General features: G+C 38.8%; 1 protein-coding gene and 1 long non-coding RNA gene across 2 annotated transcripts in view; both read left to right on the top strand.

The window, feature by feature from the left end:
• LOC121981488 (probable methyltransferase PMT11) overlaps window positions 1-15,883 on the top strand; it is a 36,947-nt gene extending 21,064 nt beyond the window's left edge. Inside the window, exons 5-9 of the mRNA XM_042534032.1 lie at window positions 11,225-11,384; window positions 12,003-12,260; window positions 14,145-14,267; window positions 15,227-15,304; window positions 15,559-15,883. Coding sequence (XP_042389966.1) covers window positions 11,225-11,384; window positions 12,003-12,260; window positions 14,145-14,267; window positions 15,227-15,304; window positions 15,559-15,760 — 821 coding nt within the window. The 3' untranslated portion in view covers window positions 15,761-15,883. The remainder of the gene's footprint in view (window positions 1-11,224; window positions 11,385-12,002; window positions 12,261-14,144; window positions 14,268-15,226; window positions 15,305-15,558) is intronic.
• A 3,496-nt stretch (window positions 15,884-19,379) lies between these two features.
• Window positions 19,380-20,368, top strand: LOC121983170. The gene is made up of 3 exons (XR_006112410.1): window positions 19,380-19,833; window positions 19,965-20,050; window positions 20,322-20,368. It is a non-coding gene; the product is annotated as an uncharacterized LOC121983170 (long non-coding RNA).
• The last annotated feature ends 6,930 nt before the right edge of the window (window positions 20,369-27,298 follow it).

The raw sequence follows: 27,298 nt of genomic DNA, 5'->3' as shown, positions 1-27,298 counted from the left end.
ACGAAGGATTACAATTACTCTCATGGTTCCGGGCTTCCTTCGAGCATCCGGTCACTCTTGACCTGCTTCGGGCCTCACCGCGAGCATCTGGTTACTCTTGACCTGCTCTGAGCCTTCACCGCGAGCATCCCAGTCGCCCTTATATGCTCCGGGCCTTTCCGCGAGCATCCTAATCGCCCTTATATGCTCCGGGCCTTCCCACGAGCATCCGGTCACCCTAATCTATTTTGGGCCTCCTCGCGAGCATCCGATCACCCTGACCTTCTCCGGGCCTCCAGCGAGCATTCAGTCACCCTGACCTGCTCCGAGCCTTCCCGTGAGTATCCGCATCCGGTCACTCCTGACCTGCTTCGAGCCTCCTGCAAGCATCCAGTTACCTTAACCTGCTCCGAGCCCACCCTCGACTTCGTTCAAGGTCATCTCATATGACATCTGGGTTGGACCATGGCTCTGATACCATTTGATGGGATCGAAGGATATTTACATATCTCCATAATGATATTATCCACTTCATGACTTTGCTCTTGGGCTCTATCAAAAAGGTCTCATGCCAATGGAGATATCTTACATCCTTTTAAACATCTTTTCCATATCTTTCTAATGTGGGACTTTGATTATATCTTAACATCTTTTCATTTAAGTCTGGGTCGATTGCCTAGTCGACTCAATCATTAGTTGATTGTCGATTGCCCAAACTATAACTTCGTGATCTTAACTATATATAACTTATTTTTAAATTATACACAATTAACATATTTATCTAATAATTACCATATATAAATAAAAAAATACCGAAATCGTATAGACACGGTACGATATGATACTAAAACCGTATTGTTCTAGTCTGGGACCGAAACCTCAGCACGGGTCGATATTTTAAACCATGGATTAACACTCTTATTCCAGTTGCACAACGGCTGAATTCATATGGTGTTAAGTGACCTCATATCTTTGAGACTTCCTCATCTACTCAGCCCATGTTGATTTGACTTTAACCTAGGTTAGTATCGTATCTAGTTGACCTCAATCTATTAAGATTTACTTACCTAAAGACTCCTCACCTATGGGATTTTGCCTATTGCTTAACATCCAACCAACTTTAGCTTACCAAGACTTCCTCTTGCCTTACATCTACTTACCTTTGATGTGCTACGACTTCAATGCTTGCTAAATGCCTTTTATCACTGTCAAACATCTAGACCTTCATGACCTACGCACTTGAACTTCCTATCAATTGTTTGACGTCAAGTCCTCCAGAGTTTTCCATCAACTGCCTCATATCTAATCTTGCATGACTTGTCTGGACTCTATCTCACATGTCTAATATTTAGACCATCCTCCATGACCTAGAAAGACTTCCTCTACTAGCACCGATTGGATTTCTTCATTGTCAAGTGTCTATTGTATCTAACGCACTTAGACTTCCTTCTTTCTAGCTCCCTATTAGACTATCTCCTGCCAACTGTCTCGTCAATCTTGACCCGTTCGGATTTTTCCATTGTTAAAAATCCTGTCAACCTTGATCTACTAGACACATCACTCAATCGTCAAAAATAATATTCAAACATGGAAACCCAAAACATCGAAACCCAATTCATAGCACAGTCAATCTCCTGGGGTTGATTTCGCCAATATTTTTTATATAAAAGAATCATTTGTAAGAATGACATTGGTTGGTGAAGTGGCCATGTAAAATAGTATAATTACTGAATGAGTGGATGGTACTAGATATATTGAGGTCCTTACTCCTTGAGTAAAGGATCTAGGTAGAAGTTCTAGTGGACTATGTCGTAGTGCTAGACAAGTACCTCTAAGAGATAAGACATCTAACTAAGAGGAAGCATCTCACATAGTCTGGAATTGAAGAAGACAAGTATATTCCTCAAAATGCACTGTGATACTAAGACTATAGCTAGGGAAGGAAGCAAGTGGACATCCTGAGTACCTATGGTTGGCTTTGCCACATGGGTAATTTATAGAGGATAACTAGTTGGATACCTATGAAGTGAGTGCTAAAGATTTCAAGCATGCCTAACTTTTTTCATAATGGGTGAATTTAGATTTGCTCTATACACACCATGACCTCATTGACATCCACAACCACCTCCACCACCACAGGACTCTTCAAATGACAACTAAATAGACAGAATAGAATTTTCTAGGGAAGGCTAAGAGGATGTAAAAACACAATAGAGGCCCTCAACATCTATATGGGACATCCAATAAAGGTATTGCTGGAATGGAGGTATCTCCCAAGACTCTACTCAAGATGAATTACGTATTGCTGGAATGGAGGTATCTCCCAAGACTCTACTCAAGATGAATTACGTGGAGAAATAAAATGCAGAGGAGCCTTTTGAAGCGATCCTACATAACCTTAACGATGGGAGATTTATTAGAGATCAATAATAATCGTTTGAAGCTGTTGATATGTAAGGTCATTTCAGTGTCTTATTGACACAATTATAAAGGATTGTAAATCATGTCATAGGCTTGAAAGATGTCACCTGCATAGATGGGATTCATCAGTTGATCGGATTTGGATTGGCTGAATTAGAGTGGGTTGATTTGTTCGATCTGAGATTTCCCAAGATCCTGGGTGTTGGGATCTTTCGTACTCGGCTAGAGAGGGGGGGTGTGAATAGCCGCCCCAAATCGATCGCGTTTCTTCCTACGATTAGGTTAGTGCAGCGGAAATACAAATAGAAACGAAAGGAGAAGAAAATCAAACCTTAACACAGCGATGTACGAGGTTCGGAGATGATACTCCTACTCCTCGGCGTGTCCGTAAGGTGGACGAGCCCTATCAATCCGTCGGTGGATGAGTCCCCGGAGAACCGGCTAATACAATATACTCCTTGTGGGTGGAGAAACCTCGCCACAATATTTGCAACAGCAATAGGAGTACAAATAGGAACAAGAAAACAAGAACAGAAATGTAAACTACACTTGCTTGCCTTCTTGAAGTCAGCAGGAACCCTGGGGAAGCAGCAGCTTCTCGGATCCAAGCCTAGCTAGAAAACCAGCAGGAAGCTCACGCGAAGCTTTAGCACCCAACGAGCTCAACAAAGCTCAGAAGGAAGCGAAGCTTGAGAGAAAACTTCCGAAGAAGAAGAAGAACTGTAGAAGCCCTCGGCCCTTTTATGAAGAAGAAACAGTGAAGAAACTAGCCGTTGCGTCACAACGGCTAGTGGTCGGCGAGGATCGGGCCTATCTTGATCGGTCCCGGACATCGATCGATCTGAAACCTTCATGCGTACTACGATCGATCGTGGACCGATCGAATACCATATGGATCGGTCCACGCACCGATCCCAACTCTGGCCGTGCTTCGCGACATCGTCTCCCGATCGGTCCCCGGACCGATCGGGGCGTAACTGATCGATGCGTGGACCGATCAGCTGCCTCTTTCGCCTCATTTGCTGGCGATCGGTCACCGGCGATCGAGCAACAGTATCACCGGATCGGTGCGGTGACGATCCGAGCTATTTTGCCCAAACCAAGTCCCAAGACTTCAAACCAATATCCGGTCAACCTCGACCTATTGGTACTTCATCCCTAGCATCCGGTCACTCCCTCGACTGGAACTCTCCACCAGTGTCCGGTCAATTCCTTTGACCTACTTGGACTTTCCAACACCGTAAGTCCGATCATCCCCGATCCATCCGGATTTTCCCTTGGCTTCACTCACGGGACTTTCACCGGCTTCACTCACCGATTTACACCGCCTAACATCCTTAGGACTTTCTCACCGGGCTTCACTCACCGGACTTTCCCACCGCTGGCTTCACTCACAGGACTTTCCACACCGCCTAACATCCGGTTAGGACTTTCCCATTCACCTAGCTTCACTCACTAGGATTTTCACCGCGCTCACTTTTTCCCAATGCCCTGCTTCACTCACTGGACTTTCACCTTCACCTAGCTTCACTCACTAGGATTTTCCCCTGGCTTCACTCACCAGGACTTCTCCGACTGCCTGGCTTCACTCACCAGGACTTTTCCCCGTGCCAAACTCCCTGTTTGGACTTTCCCCGTGCCAAGTCTCCATACTTGGACTTTTCACGTGCCAAGCTCCCTGCTTAGACTTTTCCAGTGCCAAGTCTCCATACTTGGACTTTTCCAGTGCCAAGCTCCCTGCTTGGACTTTTCCAGTGCCAAGCTCCCTGCTTGGACTTTTCCGTGCCAAGTCCCTGCTTGGACTTTTCCGTGCCAAGTCTTCATACTTGGACTTTTCCCGAATCAGGTCAACCAGGTCAACCTTGACCTACGGTTGCACCAATAATCTCCCAAACATCTATTCTTATCCCACATCAAGAATAGAACTCTCTCACGAGTGTCAAACATCAACATGCAACACAACTAGGTCAACCTTGACCTAAGGTTGCACCGATAATTTTCCCAAGTCAAACATCAAAATACAACTCGAGTCACGTCAACTCGAGTCGGGTCAACCAGGTCAACCTTGACCTAAGGTTGCACCAACAATCTCCCCCTTTTTGATGTTTGACAAAACTCATAATCAAGTTAGGTTAACCCGATAACCTAACTTAGGTTTCTCCAATAATTCTCCCCCTTTTTGACACACATCAAAAAGAATTCCAATGTTCTACCTTGAACATTCCTTGACATTCTTCCCCTAGCTTAGGTTAACCCGATAACCTAACTTGGGTTCTCCAATAATTCTCCAATGAACACTCTCCCCTTTTTGACACACATCAAAAAGAAAAAGGAGAGTATCAAGGTCAAGAGTTTCTTCCTAATGAAAGTCCCATACCTTTCATTGAAACTCTTAATTTCCCCCTTGATACTAAACTCAACAATCAACTTAGTGATAACCCCATATCACTAATCCTCAAAAGTCTTAAGGAGTAAAAACTCCTCCTAAAAGTCAACTCCCCCTTGACAATTAGGTAAAACTCCCCCTAAAGGTCAACTCCCCCTTGACCATTGCACCAACAATGTCTTGGAGAGTTTCAAACCCCTAAACCTATCAAACTACCTGATCGGTCTGTAGACCGATCAGAAAATGATCAGTAGCGGGCTCTGCGTGCCAGGCTTACCTGATCGGTCCCCGCACCGATCCACATTCACCGAGGGTGGACCGATCGGTCCGTGACCGATCAGGTCTGATCCTTAACTTTTTCGTATTTCGGGATCGTTCAGTGACCGATCCAAGATCCCTTATCAGAATTCCTGAATTTTTACCCGAAATTCAGAAACCCATAAACAATTCCAGAAAATTTCAAAAATTATGAAACTTTGAGGATACACTCCTCATAACATATACTATCAAGGAAAAATAGTTTTCTATGAAAATAACTTCCATTTTCAAATCTTGATACAAAATTCGAAAACTTTGAAATAGTTCAAAGTTAACTCAACTTTGTATCACAATGTTCAATGATGAAAGCAATCACTAAGATGACTTCATCAAGGTTTTCCAAATCAATTTCAAAATGATTTTAAAACCATTTGAATTTAGGACCATAATCTTAGAGCTAAATGTACATGACTTGTACACAAGCTTTCCCTATGATCCTCCTTTTCTTGAATTAGGCTCATCTAGGTACAAAAACTATGCACCTTGATCCTAACTCATGATCCTAATATCTCACACACATCTAAGGTGTATCAAACCACATTCAAGTCAATTTGATGTGAGATATGGGTTAAGGTCAACTTAGGCTAAGTTCTCATGCATTTTCTAAACATCAATTTGATCTCAATATCAAATTATATGTTTGTCCTTAAATCAATTTCATTGATTATAATGCAAGAGATGATGACATGGCATATAATGATATCATAAGTAAAAACATGTGCCAATGTCATGATGTCATGGCATAAAGTTTGAAACTAAACTAACACATGACACATAGATAACCTAAGCATTATCATGACATATCAAATGATAATAAAATGAATATGATGTCATGGCATGGCATATGGCAACCAATCATGGCAAGTTAGCACAAATAAAATACCTAAATCCCTATCTAAGTATCCTTAGCCTTAGCTAACTTAAAATCTAACCCTAGATTGCCCATATATCCCTAAGAGAAAACCAAAATCCCAATTATGGTATTTCTCTAGGTTTTCCTCAAATTGTGCCACTTAAGATTAAAAATGATATTTCCACTCATTAGGCACATTTAGCTCTTCAAAGGAGTAAATGATAATTCCATTTCATTTTCAAAAGTTCTCAAAACCTTGAAAATACTCCTTGAGTGTCAATTTCCTCAAAGTTGGGTTAACTACCCTTCTTATTGGAGTTGACACTCTCTAACCCATTTATGGGGTAGAGAAGATGCTCCTAGGAACCCAATACCTATTAGAGCTCATTGGGTTCACTAAATATTCACTAGGGATAACTTCCCTAGCAACCCTCCTAATGACCCTCTTAGGTTTTAAAGCCTTGGTCATTTGGATCTCATCAAGGTCAACTATAGGGGTGACTCCCCTTGTGACCTTGGTAATGGTCTTCCTAGCCTTAGGTTTTGTTCCATAATCGAATGGAACATTATGATAAGTGGGCTTGACCAATTGGGACTTAGGTTTGTGACCTAAACCTTTCTTGTCCTTGGACATTGGTTTTTGACCCTTAAACCCTAGAGATGACTTCTCTATGTTTTTAAGAGCCTTTTCCAAATTATCAAGTCTTGACCTCAAGACTTGATTTTCCCTCTCTAATACCTCAAGTTTTAATTTGTCATTTTCTCTTGAGATATTCCTAGGCATATGTCTAGTCTTCTTGGGATTTCTACCTAGGTTTTCCTTAACTTTAGAAGCGTTAATCCTAGGGTTGGTATTTCTAGTGTTATCCTTACCTAGGCTAACATGTTTAGCTCCTAAGCACATGTATTGGTTCCTAAAGTTAACATGCTTATCATTATTAACAATTGCAACAAAACTACTAGCATGAGTTTTATTAGAATTGCAATAATGAACCTTAGAGGTTACCTTAGGATTTGCCTTAGCTCCCCCTATCGTTGTGCCCGGTCTCTTGCCCTTGTGAGGTTGCCTCCCCCTCGGACAATGGCTCCTATAGTGTCCCCTTTGCTTGCATTGGAAGCACACGATGTGCTCCTTGCCCTTGCGTTTCGGGACTCCGGCTTCCTTGACCTTTGGCGCCGGTGGAGTCTTTCTTACCCTCTTTGGACACTTACTCTTGTAATGTCCATGTTCCCTACACTCACTGCATATTATATGTAACTTATTTTAAATTGAAATGCTTGAGTTACCTAGGTGGGGATGGATGGAGCTCTCTTCCTCATCCCTCCGGAGGTAGATGCTTCTTCTTCTTGCTCCGAACTTGAACAAGAGGAACTCTCCTCCTCTTCTTCCTTGGATGTTGAGTAGCCCTCAACTCCCAATTCGCTCCCTCCATGATGTGAGCTACTTGGCTCACTTAGCTCCTCTTCATGGCTTGAATTTGAGCTCTCCTCATGGAACTTTGCTAAGTTGTTCCACAATTCCTTGGCATCGTTGTATCTACCTATCTTATGCAAGATATCACTAGGTAATGAAAATTCAAGAATTTTCGTTACCTCGTCGTTGATTGTGGATTGGTGGATTTGCTCTTTCGTCCACTCCTTCTTCTTGATAGGTTTTCCTTCCTCATCCATCGGTGGGGAAAACCCTTCTTGTACACAAAACCAATTTAACATATTAGTCCTAAGAAAATACATCATCCTTACCTTCCAATATGTGAAGTTGTCGTGAGACTCATAGAAGGTTGAATCGTGACATCTTCTCCATAGAGATCCATCTCTAGCCCGTGCTCCCGGGTGTTGATCCGTCGAAGAGCAACCTCGCCCTGATACCACTTGTTGGGATCTTTCGTACTCGGCTAGAGAGGGGGTGTGAATAGCCGCCCCAAATCGATCGCGTTTCTTCCTACGATTAGGTTAGTGCAGTGGAAATACGAATAAGAAAGGAGAAGAAAATCAAACCTTAACACAGCGATGTACGAGGTTTGGAGATGATACTCCTACTCCTCGGCGTGTCCGTAAGGTGGACGAGCCCTATCAATCCGTCGGTGGATGAGTCCCGAGAACCGGCTAATACAATATACTCCTTGTGGGTGGAGAAACCTCGCCACAATATTTGCAACAGCAATAGGAGTACAAATAGGAACAAGAAAACAAGAACAGAAATGTAAACTACACTTGCTTGCCTTCTTGAAGTCAGCGGCTTCTCGGATCCAAGCCTAGCTAGAAAACCAGAACAGGAAGAAGCTCACGCGAAGCTTTAGCACCCAACGAGCTCAACAAAGCTCAGCAAGAAGGAGAAGCGGCAGTAGAAAACAAGAAGAAGAAGAACCTCAAGAAGCCCTCAGCCCCTTTATACCGCGAAGAAACAATGAAGAAACTAGCCGTTGCGTCGAAACCTGATCGGTCTACGGACCGATCGGGCCTATCTTGATCGGTCCCCGGCCGTCGGTCGATCAACACTCGTCGATGCTGGACCGATCTGATCGGTCCACGCCGATCCCAACTCGGGCCGTGCGACATCGTCTCGATCGGTCCCCCGATCGGGACGTAACTCGGCCTGGACCGATCAGCCCGCCTCTGTTTGCTGGCGATCGGTCACGGAGCAGCATCAGATCGGTCCGGTGACCGATCCGAGCTTTTTTGCCCAAACCAAGTCCCAAGACTTCAAACCAATATCCGGTCAACCTCGACCTATTGGTACTTCATCCCTAGCATCTGGTCACTCCCACCTGCTAGAACTCCTCGCCAAGTGTCCGGTCAATTCCTTCGACCTACTTGGACTTTCCAACACCAAGTCCGATCATCCCCGATCCATCCGGATTTTCCTTGCTCCACTTCACTCCACCGGCTTCACTCACCAGATTTCCACACCCTAACATCCCAGTTAGGACTTTCTCCTTGCTTCACTCACTGTGACTTTCCCACCGGCTTCACTCACCAGGACTTTCCACACCGCCTAACATCCTTAGGACTTTCTCATTCACCTAGCTTCACTCACTAGGATTTTCACCGCTAGCTTCACTTACCAGTTCACTCACCGGGACTTTCACCTTCACCTAGCTTCACTCACTAGGATTTTCACCGGATTCACTCACCAGATTTCCCGCTCGGCTTCACTCACGGGACTTTCCCCTGCAAACTCCCTGTTTGGACTTTCCCGTGCAAGTCTCCATACTTGGACTTTTCACGTGCCAAGCTCCTGCTTAGACTTTTCGGTGCCAAGTCTCCATACTTGGACTTTTCCAGCTCCAAGTCTCCATACTAAGCTCCCCCCTTGGACTTTTCCGTGCCAAGTCCCTGCTTGGACTTTTCCGTGCCAAGTCTTCATACTTGGACTTTTCCCGAATCAGGTCAACCAGGTCAACCTTGACCTACGGTTGCACCAATAATCTCCCAAACATCTATTCTTATCCCACATCAAGAATAGAACTCTCTCACGAGTGTCAAACATCAACATGCAACACAACTAGGTCAACCTTGACCTAAGGTTGCACCGATAATTTTCCCAAGTCAAACATCAAAATACAACTCGAGTCACGTCAACTCGAGTCGGGTCAACCAGGTCAACCTTGACCTAAGGTTGCACCAACACTGGGAAATGTGGAAGAAAAATAGATTCAAAATTAGTTCAATTTGGCAAAAATTAATGAAAATTGAAGGTTTGGAGAAGGAACCGGCCAATATTTGTTTAAATCAGACAAGTTCTTCATTCAATAGGATTTGGGAGCGGAAAGAAGTGAGGAAGAAACAGAGAATAGAAAAGTGGATAAAAGAAAGGCAGTAAAAAAAACCCAACTCTGCAATCAAAGATCTTACTACTAGGGCGAGAGCAAGTGAGATAGCTGTTAGTGTGATTTAGAAAATGAAAGGAAGGGTATGTTTAATTAAATTAGATTTTCTTAAATTGGGAATGAGTAGGTAAATATTCATTTTATTTTATTATGCTCCTATAATGGCTGGGATTTTGGTGGGATGTGGGGGAACATGGAGATAGGAAAAGAGATGGGGCCGTGGAATTTAAAAAAAAAAAATGATACAATCCATAGTTTAAAACTTCTGATACCAATCTGACAACCATGGTTACTTGTGATCAGATCCTTATCCTATGCCTATTTGATAGTAGTAGAGCATTAGTAGATGCTAGGTTGGGATCAATATAGCAAGAGGAGAGCAAGAAATTTAGCATCAATCTATTCCATAAAGTTTTGATAGATCTAGGAATCTCGAGAATCCAGGTGGTAAGATGTTCTAGTTTTACCTAGGCCCATAAACCAAACCCGAACTACTGCAACTCATCAAGTATAATTTCTTTTTCGTATTCTCTATGTTGCTAGGTAGAATGACTCAGGAGAATAGTGATCTGAGGCAATAGGGATGTGCTTGAGGAACTTGACATTTGGGATTAAAGTCAGCCCTTAATTGATGCACAAAACACAAAATAGGAATGATAATAGAAGTTGATGTCTTCGTTCAAATTTGGGCTATTATAGCTCCTGGAATGAGGCTGTTGGTCGTGACAGATGAAAGAAGAATTGCTCTCTACTCACTCACAGTGAAGGAAAAAAGAGTACCTTTCCTTCATTGTTGCTCATATTCAGCTGGTGGGCTGGCAGAGATCAAATGAACAGAGAACAGATGAAAATGGAAGTCTTTCAGAGAGGAAGACTTCCAATTTGAATGGTCATGTGAAAAAGAGAGAACAAGATCCTGACGGGAAAAGGCTTTGAACATAGGATGCAGACTGGAGAGCAGCAAGACTTCCAATCTGGATGGTCATGCGAGGAAGAGAGCACGACATCACGATGGGCAAAGGCTCGCACATAGGAGGCAGGGTGGAGAGCAGCTAGCTCCTGTGATGAAGATTTTGTAGATGGAGACTGGTGGGAACTGATTCTGGATATTGACTTACTCATGTAATGGAGATCAGTGCCTAGGTATTATGGGGCTCTCATATCATGTTATGGGAAAATTAAGGTATTCTCTTGGTACCCTAGTATTTTACAATTAGGTCCCTAACAATGGTGATCTGCTTAACAGATATCACACATAGATGCCATACAGTTCAACAAATGAAAAAAGGTGAAGACATCTGTGTACTCTGTTTTAGGTCTTCCAATGTGTTTGTCAGTTATTTAGTATTCTCTTTTTACATTCTAAAATTGTAAATTTGATGCTTCTGTATCATGTACTCTAAAATTGTAAATTTGATGCTTCTGTATCATGTACAGACATGGATGACCTTACATCTCGTATTTGTTGGCAACTTGTGAATAAGGAGGGCTACATAGCAATATGGCAGAAGCCTTTCAATAACTCATGCTACATGGGTCGCAACTCTGAAGTCCAACCTCATGTTTGTGATTCAGAGGATCAACCGAACACTGTTTGGTATATTCAAGAACTTTATGTTAAAAGTGCTTATAGATATGATGATGAAAAATGAACACTCATGTTTTTCTTTCTCAACCTAAGTTTTTTAAGTGTTAGCTAATAGATGGCAGCATTGTTTACACTTATCCTCGACTTCTTTACCATGTTAGTGGAAATAGATTGTAAGCGCCAATAACTTTTTGCCATTCTTATATGATATTTTGTAATATTGTCTAGTATTCATGTGGCCAGAAAAGGTCTCCATTGGTCATGCTTATGGTAGACATTAGCGTTATCATTATTTGAACTTTGGTGTTTTAAGAGATGGTCCACTATCCCTCTCTTGTTTCCTGCACTCAAGCATGTTTATTTCCTTTAGTTTAATGCTTGAATCAAAATTTTATTGAATTATTTTGCTTAAGAAAAATCTCGAATATGCAAGTAATTCCTCTAAGCTTTCTGTTTTCCACACTGGAGTTTATCTATTCAATATGAAACAGCTTCTTAAAGTCAGCTTTTAGAAGTCCATGGATATCTTCTAGGGATATTGCTTATATGCTAAAGTCATGTTTCTAATGTGTTACATGCACTTGATTTTTCTTCAATACCCCTCAAGTTACTTCATGCTTCTTGCAGGTATGTTAGCCAAAAAGCATGCATTACCCGCCTTCCCGAGAATGGATATGGAGCCAATGTTTCCTCATGGCCTGCTAGGCTTCATGAGCCTCCACAAAGGCTCCAAGAAGTAGACATGGATGCTTATACAGCAAAAAATGAAATTTTTGAGGCAGAGTCCCAGTACTGGAACGAAACTGTGGAGAGCTTTATTCGTATTTTTCGTTGGCAAACTTTGAACCTGCGAAATGTAATGGATATGAGAGCTGGATTTGGAGGGTGAGACATTTTCCTTTTTACCTCTGCAATAGCTTGCATTGAACATTTTTTTCTGTCTAATAAAGCATTGATTTTATTGAAGAGAGAAATTTTGTGGTGCTAGCTAGATTATTGATTTTAAAGGCAGCATAGTTGCAATTTATATGAAGTCAACCTAAACAAAGCTTGAAACTCACGTCTGGTGTGCATTTGGAACACAATCCTTTTGTAATACTTTTCTAATTCTTGATACAGTTAAAATTGCAGGTTAGCTCTAGTATATGTGATAGATGAGTTGAGAATATACAGCTTTAAGGTCATGGTCTAAGATGAATGTTGTCTCAGTAACTCTCATAAACTGAGCTAATACCAGTGTAATATTCTTTCAATCATTCTTTCCTCATTCTTGTATATAAATAAAAATAATCAAAAGCAATTAATTTTAATGCCTTTCCCAACAATTACTAGCAATTGTAGTATACACTAGTTAAGCATTACTTTCTATGAATTTGTGGAGGTTGATAACTTTTCATTTGCTTATGTACATGTTTATCAGTCTCTCTGCTTTCCTGCCTGTATGTGATCAGAGAGAACAAATCTGTGTCTCTTTGCTTTCATGTCTCACTTTTTAGCTGCTTGGGCGGTTTGCTATAAGCTGACTCCGTGATTTATCTCCCTTCACATAACCTAGGGATGAGCTGTGAGGGTCTTTGTGTTGGACCGGGTAAGCCGACTGGAGAGGGTCGGGTTGCCTAAAACACAAAGATAAAACACCTTCTCGATCTTTTCAACTCGGATTAGTATTATAATTATAACAGAAACAACAACTTAAAGAAAAATAATAAAAGACACCAGAGTTTACTTGGTTAAAACCTAGATGGTTGTTAATCCAAGGCAAATGAACGCTCACTAAGATTCTCTTTCACTGAAGGCGGAGAAGTCTTTTACACTCGTTAATAGTTCAGAAAAGACTAGGAAACTGAATACCGAAGTTGTTGTTGATTTCATAGGTCTAGGGGTCTTTTTATAACCCCGGGAAATCTCATCCGAAGCTTGAAGGCGCCTCCCAAGGGTTTGGAGGGCGCCTCCAGCGAAGCGCCAAGGGATAAAGCTTTATCCCTTGGCAACGGTCAAGTTGACTGGCCGAAGGTGCCTTCCATAGCCTTGGAAGGTGCCTTCGCACTGTTCATCAAAGGCGCCTTCCAGCTATGGAAGGTGCCTTCAACAGCCTTTGAAGGCGCCTCCAGCAGCACTTACACTTACAGCTCCACTTCGCTCCTTTGCTGCTGTGAGCTCCTGGGTAATTTCGGCCACCGGAATAGGGCTCACCCAAACCCAATTTCCGGCCTTCTCCTCGAGCGGGCTTCCGCTCTGGCTTCTCGTCTCTCAAACGTTGTGCGCGTCCTTCTCGTCCACCGGCATACTCTTCTGCAGCGTCTCGTCCCTCGGACGCACTGAGCCCGTCGACTCTCTCTCGTGCCGTCCTTCTCGCTAGCCGCGACTTCCGCTCGACTTCCTATGCTCCTAAGCTCCTGCACACTTAGACACAGTGATCAGAAAATAACAGGACCTAACCTAGATTGATCACGCCAAAAACAACCTTGGGGTTCCAACGCTATGGGGGGAGCGTAATCACCTTTTTGCTATAATATTCATACTTGGATTGTATATAGGTGAGAACATTTATTCTATCAATGAGCCTAGAGTTGCATTGTTAAAATTTAAAAACTCTACTGGCTTTTATTACTTGGCTATGCATTTTAACGTCAATTATCCTTCAAATACTAAATTTGCACATCCTCTTAATGTTCATTTAATTTTCTAGTATCATTTTCACTTGCCACCTGTAATTCTGTTTTATTCTGGTAATATGCAGGATAACAATGCATGAACATTTTGTTGCAGGTTTGCAGCTGCACTAATAAATCAAAAAATTGACTGTTGGGTAATGAATGTAGTTCCAATCAGTGGGCCGGATACATTGCCAGTAATTTATGATCGTGGCCTCATAGGAGTGACCCATGACTGGTATGCTTCATTCATTTTTGGCAAATCTATATTGTTACTCTAATCAGCTTAGGTGCCTTTCTGCCAACTTACCATCTTTTCTTAATAGCTCTTGTTTTGGTGTTGATTATTAAGCAATTTTTTTTCCTTCAGCACCAACTTATTCTCACTTTAGTTTAGCTGAAAATAACAAGTAATTAATCTGTTTTTCTTATGGTTTAAAATCTCGACCCGTGCTGAGGTTTCGATCCCGGACTAGACGATACAGTTTTAGTATCGTATTGTGCCATGCCGATGTAATTTCGGTATATTTTAAATATAAAATATATTAACTAAAAATAAAAAATTTAATCTAAATATTTAAAAATGTAAAAAAAGTATATATATATATAATGGGATAATTTTATTAGACTTTAATTAAGTCTATTTAAATTATCCCAATCATAGCTAGGAGTTGATTAAAATTATTAACATAAATTATTTAATTAAATCTAAGTTAAAACCTTTGGCGCTCGACCCCTACTTGTTCCGCGTCGCCAGCGACATTGTCGGCCCATGCAACATGTCCGGACGTGCCACCGCCGGCCTCTGAGCCGTGGCCTCGAGGCGTGTCGATGTTGGAGGCATGCTTGTGTCAGTATCGGTCAGCAAGCGGAACGAATGTTTCGTCCGTATCAAGTGAAACAACACTAGATTGTAAACTATGATCACTTTCTCTATCCATCACTCACAGCAACAGTATTTTGACTCCTGTTGTCATCTAAAATGTTTTCTTGTATGATTCTACTTTTTTCAAATGGAATGTGAAAGGGTCTTTTAAGTTTAGATAGAGAACTCTTCCAAAGTAATGCTACTTCTCTTTATAATGATTTCAAATTATATTGGCGTCAGAGAATTGCTGCCTTAACATTTTCATGTGATTAACTTTTTCTGGATTTTTCTTACATTTTACTAAATTAATACTATATTTTGGTCTGCAGGTGCGAACCATTTGACACATATCCAAGAACTTACGACTTTCTGCATGCATCTGGTCTATTCTCTAGGGAGCAGAAGAGGTATTGTCAGTGTATCACTGCTACTATCGTGAATAAACATATCAATGAAATCATATCCTATTTCATCGATACATCTCAGGATGGCTAAATAATGACATCACCAACGTTACAGCTCAAGTCTATTCTATGTACCATAGTTGCTAAACTAAATATGATTCAAGTTTCAATTTTTCTTTCACAGTTATCAGCTTTGCATTAAGACTGAGCACTATGAAAGCTTTTAGGCTATGGACGAACTGCTCTTGTGTTTTCAGGTGCAATGTCTCGGTCATTTTGCTGGAGATGGATAGGATCCTCCGGCCAGGTGGGCATGTATATATTCGCGATTCAAAATACATCATGGGAGAGATTTTGGACATTGCGCAGGCCATGGGCTGGAGAACTGATCTGCGTGACACTGCTGAAGGTCCATTTGCTAGCAGGAGGATATTGAGGTGTGATAAACCAATCTCCTAGAACTTCTACAGCTATTTGTTTGTAGATATATCTTGGTTGTACTTCTGTTGCAGGAAGAAACATTTTCATTTTGTTGTTGTTGTGTTGTATCATTTATCTCTTTAAGCAGTTAGTTTTGACTAATAAGTTGCTTGGTGGTGGCTTCGATCTTTAGCATCAATAGATTACATTATTGTTATTTGACCTCAAACATATTAATTGTGTCATTTTCTGGTGGCCTAAAATTTTGAGATGCCAATTTAGGGATGTCAATTGTGATATTCAATTTGTTTAAGTCAGGCTCAAGCACTGGTTTATACTAAAGTTGGATAGATTTTGGTTTTATCTATTTGAGTAGTACCCATACTTGCCAGTTTGCTTGCTGCTACAATTACAAAACTGAATTGACCACTAGAAAAATCTGAAATTAATTATGTTGTCTACAAATATTCATTCTGATCATGGTATTTCTACTTCTTTTACAAAATAAATTGGTGTTAACTATATAAAATTAATAAGAAAGACTTTATTAAATCTTTTGATAAATTAATCAGTTTGAATTTTTTCCTTTCGAATTATATGGGATGAATTTATCAGTCATGTCTCCGTCTAGAAATAAAAATAATAATTTTTTTTATATTTGTAAAAAGAATGAAATAGTTTCCTTATGAACAAATGGATTAAATTTTTTTTTTATCAGTAATAGAAGGAAAGTAATTTTTTTCCCTCTTTGTTTTTGTAAGAGATCATCTAATTTTTTTCTCCCCAATAAGCTTGGGGTAAACCCTGAGCTTGCCCTATGCGGTCAAGAGCGGTGGCCTCACACTCGAGCGTGTCTTGCATGGCCAAGGGTGTGTACTTGTGTGTGAGGTCGTCTCGCACAGTTGGTCGTGGGTTGCTGCCTCGCACGAGGACCATGAGTGGTCATGGGCGGCGAACCGTTCTCGTGTTTTAATTTTTTTTTTCCCTCCCTTTTGTATTTTTTAAAAATTTATCTTTTCTTCTCTCATAGATTTTTTTTTTCATATTTATCTTCTCTTTCTCAAGATTTTTTTTTCTTACTTTGAATCACTTCCTTTTCTAAATCTCTCTTTCGGAGTAAACAAGGATTAATTTCTTTGTAGGTGATCTAGAGTTGTTAGATGAGCTAATCCGTGATAGATCAGATTGACCTATGACGGACCAACTATTTAGTAGGGTGGGATGGTGCGGGTTGATCTATCATCTTAGCGGATTGGAAAAAGTTTTTAAAAAATTTTTATATCTTCAATTTTTTACTTCGAAAAAATTCATCAATCAAATGTATTCAGAAACAGATATTTTAAATATAAATACACACAAATAGGTATGAAAAGTATTATTTTTATTTAAAATTATATCGAAGAAAGATAATAAATTGACACTAAATTTGACTTACATATGTTTCTCAACTGACCAACTTAAGCTCATCGTGGGCCGCCCTACGTGGGGCGCGGGCCTAGGCAGGTCGGCCCGTCGCGGACTTGGATTGATAAAATTTCAACCTAACCTACTTAAATTATTTGGTCGGGCGGACCAACCCGATGGACCCAATCCAAATTGACAGCTCTAGTGATCTCGACATTTCAAATTAAAATTTTAATATTATTTAGATGTATAATTTATAAATTTAATTGAAAAAATTATTATTTAAGTAGTTTGGTCAGCTTTACTAATGAATATAACCGAACTCATACATGCCCTGAGACTATGGTGTAATGGTAAAAACTTTCAAAGTTAATCAAACATTCATGGATAAATTCCTAATTACAGCGTGAAATTAATTTTTTTTAATGGAAAGGCAACCCTAGAACATTGGCTATGGAGCGATGAACCATTCGCATTTTCAGATTTAGAGCGGTCAGTCCTCTAGTGGAAAGATAACCCTAGAATGTTGGTTGCGAATCGATGAGTTGTTCACATTTCAAATTTAGGGTTTAGAGTAGTTGATACGAAACCAGTGTCGAACTTGTGATTTTAGAGTCTATGGCGAGCACCAAACATGGTGCCCTCAAATCTAGATATTCATATATTTTTCAATCAATGTAAATATTTTTCAATCAATGTAAATAGTATTTGTAATATGAATTCTAGAAATAAAAGATAGACAAAAAAATACCATCCAAAACAATATGTAAGAAGTAAATACTAATAAAGCCAAAACGATCCAAACAAAATATAAAATTCATGTTCTGAATTAGTATATAGTGACTTGAATATAGCTCGCCTCGCAATTTTTGAAGCAGTATTGATTAAGTTTGCATAATCAACTTTCTCAACTATTTTTTTCGATAGATAACCTAACCAAACCATTTAGTATTTCTTGTGATATAATTTATTAGATATAAGTTTTGATCAATTTCAACATGGAAAAACTCCTTTTTGCATACGTAACTGTAATTGGTATAGTCAACAAAATTCGATAAGCGATATAAGCATTTTGATAATAACCATTTATTATTTTTCAAATAATTTAGCACATCAATCGTTCTTTTTTATTCTCTTGGTAATGAGTATCTTAACATTAAACTTAAGTTCTAAATATAAATCTGATCCATCAATATTAGAGTGCTCATCATGTGTTAAAGAATCTCAAAGATTGACACATGAGTGCGAGAGACCATCATCATAAATATACTTCAATCTCTCCAAACTAAATAAAAAAACTCAAATGTTTTTTCATATTTTTGAAATTGTTTAAACTGAGTTTGAAGTGAATAAAGAGCTTGATCAATTATAAATAGGAAGTGATCATGTCCGAAAACGATGAAGAAGGTTAGCTAGGGGTGTGGCTCGTCTGTTGACCTCGTGAAGACTCCGCTCTGATCTCACGAAGACTCCGCTCCGATCTGCAACACACAGAACATTAGTGCCAGGCCAAGGAAGTGGTCCTTAGAGTTGGCCCTTTCAAGTCAGTCACCGGAATAGTAGAAAGAAGGCAGAGCATAGTGAAAGCACAAGCACAAATAATATATGTCACATACCTCCGTTTGTGCATGAACCCCCTTTTATATTGTTTTACAGTAGGAAATGTGCACGCTCCTCAAGGCGTGGGCACGTTCCCTAAACCGTCCTATGAAAGGATATGTTAGAAAAATGTCTCTGATACCATACCTTAACAGGGCATGTCAATCCCTGACATAACAATAAAAGCTTCCGTCGTACGATTTGTCTATTGACCATGCCCTGTTGTCAGCGGCATTACCTCTCATAAGGACATCATGAGACATGGGAGGGGCCCACTGTGTGGCCGAGCGGGATAGTCGCTCGGCCTGGACCCCCTGCCGGTCGGTTTCAGTTGCTTTTTTTTTGTAGTACCTCGGTTCGGTAGATTGTTTATTGCCTGACGTGACACGAGCTCCAGTCAGCCTACACTCGCTCTGTCAGTTGTGTACCATCTGATATTCTTTTTGTAAAATACCGAAAAATGGCGAATAATGATAAGAGAATTTTCCAAAATTTTTAGAAATTTTTCTGGAATTTTTCGGAGACCGTATGGACGAGTTTACGAGGATAAAAATGGGACCCAGAAAAGCCTGTTTAGGCTACCCCGTTTTAGCGAGGAAATGTTTATTTCTTAATTCCTTTTCTTTATTTCTTCGTTTTCTTTTTCCCCGCCGAACCCACGCGAGCCGTTCCCTTCCCTTCTCTTCTTCCCCCGCCGAACCACCTGTGCCCTAACCTCCGCGACGCCGAAGCATCATCCTTCTTCTCTTCCTCTGCCGGTACAAACCACACGCGGAGCTTTTCATCGCCGGCCGACGAGAGCCAACCGAGGGTCTCCGTTCCTCTCATCGGGCCGACTCCTAGCTTCTGCCCTAGCTCGGCCGATCCCTCTTCCTCCTCCCTCACGACACCTCTGCCCTAGATTGGCATCGCACAGAGCAGTGCCGCCCACCAGATCCGACCCAGTGTGCCCATTGCTTCTTCCCTAGGTGTCGACGCCGAGGGCCCTACTTTCTTTCCTCTCCTCGCGCCGCTCATAATGCTATTTTCCCTCTTTGCTCCCCGGATTGGACCAAGCGACGCTGCTGCAGTGGATTACAACGAGAGGAAGCTGTCGGCACTGAGTTAGGGTAAGCTATGGCTGAGATCAGTGAGATCAGATTGGTAGGAAGTGTGCATTTTCTGTATAGGTCTGTAGAGATTAGGCATTGTTTGATTTGTAATCTTCTTGCCAGATCTCATCTTGTTCCGTTTTGTGAAGGATACCAGTAAGAAAGGTTGTTCTGTGGACTTTCTATTACGGCATCAAATTCATCCAGCAGCAACAGTGCTAGGAATCAAGATAAGGTACTGGGTTTTTGGTCTTAGTTGTAGATCATAGTGTAATTTGATTATTTTAGATCGTGATACATGCTGTAGAGAATTCGGATTTTTATATGGTTAGATATTAGTTCATGTATTAATCTAATACAATTTGATTGTAGATAATTGGGGATATCTAATCCATTGTAATTGTGAAATGGATTAGGTTAAACCTAGTTGGATTTGGTTTAATGGTTGGTTAGCTAATTAAATATACAAGGGAATTAGCTAAATCCGTATATGTTTGATATTACAGGATTTTGACGCGAGACGAGCATCTCGACGTCGGATTGGACATTTCTTATTTGGAGGCGGGTACTTTTGACTTATTGTCTTTGATATGCATAACAGTGAAATTAACAAGTTGCATTAATTATGTTCCTCATTTGTTTCGGTTAATCACTACCTGATTACTTGTTACCTGCTTGATTGATTGTTTGTTTTGCATTTCGTGTTATGTACCTGATTACACATGCTCATAGGGGTAGTGATATAACCATGTTTCACCATGTTCAGGACCTAGGTTTGATACCTTATTTGATCAGTGTACTTTGATATGATTTGTTCACTATGGTGCATATCATTATATGTCCATAGGTTGGTTTAGTATATTACCCTGCTTAGTGACATGCACCATTCGCATGATTGCATGCTGTGTGATAGATTGCTCCATTATTGTCGAGCACATTGCCAGTTTCATTACTGTTCGGTACTCCGTTGTGACGCTCATGGGTAGCGTGATGCAGCGTGGTAGCACGTCAGTTTGCTCTTCCGGTGCTCCGTTGGTCCGCTCAGGGGTAGTGTGACGCAGCGTGTAGCACGTTAGAGATCCCTCCTCATCATAGTGTACCGGGAGATGAGAGCACTGAGCTCCCCCATTTATGATTTGGGGTAGGAGTATGTGTGTACTCCGACAGCATCCCGTCCACTCGGTCACTCATCAGGGGTAGTGATGCAGAGTGCACGGTCGTCACAACCCTACCCACTCGGTCCCACTTTTGTTGTGAGTTGGCTGACTGGCGTCAGGGGTGACCATGACATTGGCATCATATGCATGATGCATTTATTGTTTGTGTTTGTGTTTGCTGCATTTATATGCTGCATATTGTTTGGATACCTATGTTTGACATGCATACAGGATTTCTATACCACTTGGACTGTTTGTCCTTATACCAGGTCCTGGTTAGTACAGTTTCTCTCCTGTTTACTTCGGTTTGCATTTACCTTTATTTTATCAGGAGACTGTGCGCATGATTAGTGCTAGTTGTTATTTCCTTACTTTGCATATCAATTGTACCTGCTGAGTGTTGGACTCACCCCACCTCCATTGTTGTTATATTTCAGGATGATGCTATCAGGAGAGAGTTCTAGTTGTTGGTCCCCTGAAGACCCCGAAGACTTATGGATCTTTTGGTTTTGTTTTGCTTCTTATTTGACCATGGATACACTTGATTTTGTTTGATACCTGGATATTTTATGGATTGTACTTGTCGATGAATTTTTATTCGATGTGTTTTACTACATGCCTGTCTGGACGGCAGAAGAGGTGAGTTTGTCGGATTTGAGCTTTACGAGTGTAGTTGAGTAGGGTTGCTTTCGAGTCATGGTATACTGATTTGTTTATTTCTTATTAAACTGCGTGGAATGTTTGTGTGATGTGTTATATTACTGTTATTATTCCAGCCGCATGTGGATGAGGTATGTGGATATGTAGAAAGTTTCAGATTGTCTGCCGTACAGGGGAGATGTTGCCGAAATTTCTTCGGACAGAGACTCCTCCGGGGCGTGACACTTTCTATATGACACCATCCAGGCGAGCAATCTACTTCGATGAGCTTCCTGACTGATTGGACCTTTCAAGCCCGATCGGCAGTTGAAGTCGACCTCCGCTTAGCCCATTTTTAGTGAGCCCATTAGTTCCCTGGCGTTCACCGCCTTGACTTTGACTTCCATGTCGGCTGCTATCTCCGCCCTTGACCCGCACTTGGTGGGCCCCCTTATCACCGCATCACAAGCCTTCCTCTTAAGTCTAGTCAAAGGAGGTTGTAAGCCCGACTAACTGGACGAGCAGTGTCTTCGGTGACCTTCCCCTGATCAGGCATTCTCTATTCTAGAGCTGTTGATCAGCTAATATCATCTTCATAGTCACCATTCTGCTTTATCTTACTGACCTGAGCTTAGAGTCGCAGCTCAACTACGGTGAACATTGAAGCTGTTTTCTCCCATGGGTTTAGAGGCGCCACTCGGATATTAATTATCGACCTGTGTTTAGAGTCACCGCTCGACTATCATTTACATACCTAGGTTTAGAGTCGCCGCTCGGCTATCATTTACGCACCTGAGTTTAGAGCTGCTATCGAAATAGTTGCTACAACATTGTTGCAGCTAATATTCCAAGTAACTGCTATAACGTTGTAACAGCTAGCTATGGAATTAATTAATAGTTTAACACCCGAGACATCCAATAAAGAAAATCGCGTATAAACGGTATATAATAGGAATAAAGGGCATTACAACTTAAAATGAAATAGCTAAAATAGACAGTTAGCTGCTACAAGGTGTAGCAGTTAACTGTCGAAATAGCTGCTACAACATGTAGCAGCAAGCAAAGGCGCCACTGCAGGTAGCAAGTGTCAGCCTTTACGTTGTAGAATAAATCATTCCTTTCTTCTAATATATAACTTAAAATGAAACGAATTACTATTGATTTATTCAATGTGGGAATTGATATTTGACAAGTTCCTTGCAAATTACACTAGGAAAAACTGGTAAGAAAGTAGCTAGGGCTTGTGCGTTGTAGGATTTATCAGGGCTAAAAATTATTGTACAGAGTTGAAGAACAGACAGTGGAGTGGAAAGGCTTACGATGGAGAATGGAGATGGGTGCTAAGCAAACCATCTTCGGCTATATGTTCGGTGGTAGTTTGGGGAGCTGCAAGCCAGATAGTGGACAAGCAAGCGACTGTAACATGAGTTTAGCTTGCAACGCCTTTGCTTTGCTTTCCTGACAGGAGCACGAGGTTCGACGAATGATGGCAGTGAAGAAAGGAGCGAGAGCGAATGCGAGAGAGAGCGCGTGAGGGAAATTTAGATTTAGCCAAATTTACAAAGCGTCGTTGTTTTGAATAGAAGGTGGAAGGGGTGAAAGAATAAAAGAATATTTTTTTTACAATAAAATCGAGCTGACAACGCCACGTATGCATGTTGCTCACAGTCGCACGCGCGCACACACAGGTATATATATATATATATATATATATATATATATATATATATATATATATATATATATATATATATATATATATATATATAAAAGAGTTTGGATAGTAATATATAAAATTATGGTTTAAATAAATTTTAATAAAAATTTATTTTCATGTTTTTAATTTTTTATTAATCAAATTTGATTTGGCCAATAAATTTTAATCTTCTTCAATTTCATTAATTTTTTATAAATTAAAGTTAAATTTGATAGTTTTGAATTTTTTACTCATTAAATTTAGATTTGATTGATAATTTTTTTTTTTACTTTAAAGTTAGATTTGATTGTTATTTATTTTTATTAAAATTTGATCTGAAATTTTAAATTTTTTATTAATAAAAATTTAATTTGCTAACAAAAATTAAGTTCGATTAATAAATTAAAAATATTTATTGGTTATACTTGACATAATTTTATAAAAATACTTTTGAAAGTCAAAACTATATTTAATATTATACTATTATTCCTCTCTAATTTTTTATCTTTCTTTCTTTTCTTCATTATCATTTTTATATCATTATACGATTACCAGCTAAATTTTTTGACTAAATAAATTTGATTGATAATTTATCAAAATTAGAATGGATAAAAAAAAAATTACTCAGTACATAAAACTCTCTATAATGCAAAATCCCTAGAAAGGATATATTATACGCAATGGTTATATATGCTATTCAAAATTATTACCTCTAAATTACATAATAATAATTTTATTATTACGTCAAGACTTTTCTTCATTGAAGTTAAAATTGATCGATAAAAAAAATTAAATAGCAATTAAATTGTATATTAATAGTATTATTATAATTTATTACTCACTAAATTAATTAGTGTTTTTAGCATTTTATTGATGAAATTTAACTTTATATATTTAATTAAAATATTTATTAGATAATTATATTATTTTTTTAATAAATTATGTATGAAAGTTTAGTATAAAAGAATTTTTATTTTTAAAATTTTACTAATAAAAAGTGAACTTTGTCACAATATAAAGTTATTGATAAGTAACTTGGTCACGATTTTCAATTACGAAAATATTTTATTTTTACAATGTATAAATTGTCCTTTTAAATTTTACTAATAAAATTAAATGTCTCTAAAAATATTTTATAAAAAAAATCTATTTTTTAAAATATTATTTATTTTTTTAAAAAAAAATATTATGGCCTTAAAACAAATTTCTATCTAGGGTCTCAAGAATCGGTGAGACGACCCTAAGCTAAAGCGGTGGAAAGAAAGTAACATTCCATTCTAGATCTGATCTTCTTGCTAATCTATTACACATCAATGGAGACCTATATAAGGCTAAGGAAGTACTTAATATGTTAATTAAAGATGTTAAGACCAAAGTTACAATTGAAGTAGATTTGACAAAGAGGAAGTTATGTGGTTTAGTCAACTTAATTCAAGTCTTTGATGAGCTTAATTAGCCACTTAAGTCTCATTTCTATATAGTAGGGACAATTTTGATACATGAACTCAATTTTTACTTTTATTTGAATTGTAAGGTGACTTAAGCCCAAACTAACTATATAATCTACATAAACCTTTTCTTAATGGACTCTCATTTGGTCTTTTAGGATTTTTAGGTCATCCTATAGTTATAAATAAAGGATGTGGCGGCCACACATGTAACTTTTGGTGTGTTTTAATCTAAAGTGTGATGAGACTTCCACTTTTTGTTTTCATGGAACTAAAACTTATCAAGACAATCTCTTGTGGCATTCAAAGACTTATCAACCTAAATCTTAAGGTTGTGGCGTCTTTCCAACTTCTGTACCTAAGATTTGTATTTTTAAGCATTAAGTCGAAATTCTTCCATCCATTTTAACGATTTAGACTTCTCTTTTTTCTTTCTCCAACTTATTGTGGGTTTATGAGACATGCTTCTCCTTAGATTAATGTCAATTGGTATCATAACCTTGATTTTTTTTAATGGATTTGATTATCTTTTTTCTTTTTATGCTTGAATCATTGCTATAATTTTTATCTATTTCGTTCATCTTTTGATATTTAATATCATTGAAATTTTAACCAATTTTATTTGCCTTGTTGTTATAAAAACAAGAAAAAATATTATGATTTCGAAAAAAAAAGGAGAGTCAAAGAGAGTTTAAAAAAAAAAAAAGAAGGGACGTCAAAATTTAGAAAAAGAAAGAAAAAAAATAGAAATAGACTTATTTTATTTTCATTATTTTTATAATTGTATTTTATTCTACCATTCTTTATCTTTCAATTCTCTATTTTATTTATATTATGCCTAGATTAAATTTTGAAAAAATTCCTTTTCAAGTATCTTTAATTTTCAGTTCCACATTTCTTTTAAGTTCAACCTAGATTCAAACATTTGTCTAGATTAAATTTTGACAAATTTTCTTTCAATACTTATTTCAAGTATCTTTATCTTTCAACCGTGCATTTCTTTTGAATTTTATCTAAATACAATTCTGATCATTTTCTTTCAGCATATAATTCAAGTTTATCGATTCTACTAAGTTGCAATCTTCTTTCAATTCCTACATTTTATCCTAATCATTATTCTATGCTCCAGGAGTTCTTTTCAACTAGTGGATGTTTATAGGAAATTGTCTCAATTCTAAATTCTTTAAAAAGTTAGCCTTAGTGAGTTGAGTGAGAGTGACAATAGATTACTTTAATGACAATAAGTGAAGAGGAAACAAGACTTAGAGAATCACTTGAACAATGTGCCTTGAGACAACACTTGGAGTATACTGAATAAAATTTAATCAAATCTTAGATAGATTAGAGAGACAAGATATTGTAATTATTCGATTGCAAAGGAGTCAAGTGGAGTTCCTACACAAAGGGCTAGACAACATAATCGTAATGACAATAGTGACGAAGATGATGTTTTTGAGGACATTGATGATAAAGCTTCTGGTGATAGATCTCGTCATACTAGAGTTGGTGGTTGAAGAGGAATGATAAATTATCATGTTGATAGAAACTTAAGAAATATTAGGATTAAGATTCTTTTATTTTTCAAGTAAAAGTGATCCAGAAGTATATTTGGAGTAGGTAAAGAAAGTAAAACTAGTATTTGATGTATTTGATTGCTACAACTGTTCTAAAGAGAAGAAAATAAAATTTGCTATTGTTGAGTTTATTAATTATGTTATTTTTTAGTGGGATCAAATTATTATAAGCAAGAGAAGAAATCAAGAGAGATCCGTTGACACTTGGAGAAGATGAAATCAATTATGGAAAAAAATGTTCATTTCATTACATTAATGCTAGTAGTTATTAGATTTTCCACTTCATTAAAGGTTTGGTCAACCTTGAACCATTTAAACTTCATTTAATGTCAAGTATTCGTTTAATCTTAACATGCTTGACATATCAACTTAACTTAAACTTAATCGTATAGTTCACAACATGATTCTACTTAATATATTATCTAAACATCAAAACACAAACCTAGAACATAATTGAACCAAATAATCTTCCTAGGTGCTTGAGGTATGATTGCACCAATATCTATTTTATATTTAGAGTATGAACATAATCAAGAATAACACGCACAACTAAAAATTCAAAAAAAAAAAGTATAATTAGAAACTTCTTGAAGAAAATTTTTAATGGAGAAATGGGGTTAGGAAGTGAGTTATAATGTAAACTGTCATGTTGATAGCTCCATCCTAGAGTTTCTGAGAGATAATGAATGATGCGAAAGTAGTAAAGTAGTTTTTAATATATGATCAATGTTTTTCCTCCACAACGTCTTGCTTGGGGCATGAGGGCAAGAGACTTAGTATCTTTTTAATCCAAATATCGAGACCTTAGATCCAACTAGTCCTTGATGTGAATGGTCGGGCCCTATAAACTGACTCCTAGGTAAATTTGAAAAGTGTAGATAGACTCTGACATGACACCCAACATCACCAGTGATTCGAACTCCCCGAGCATTCAAGAATATCCAGTATAAAATTCAAACCTTCATTACA

Source organism: Zingiber officinale, chromosome 5A (assembly GCF_018446385.1).
Source record: "Zingiber officinale cultivar Zhangliang chromosome 5A, Zo_v1.1, whole genome shotgun sequence".
Taxonomy (NCBI): Eukaryota; Viridiplantae; Streptophyta; class Magnoliopsida; order Zingiberales; family Zingiberaceae; genus Zingiber; species Zingiber officinale.
Note: the sequence above shows the minus strand (reverse complement) of the source record. Positions and strands in the feature narration are given on the sequence as shown.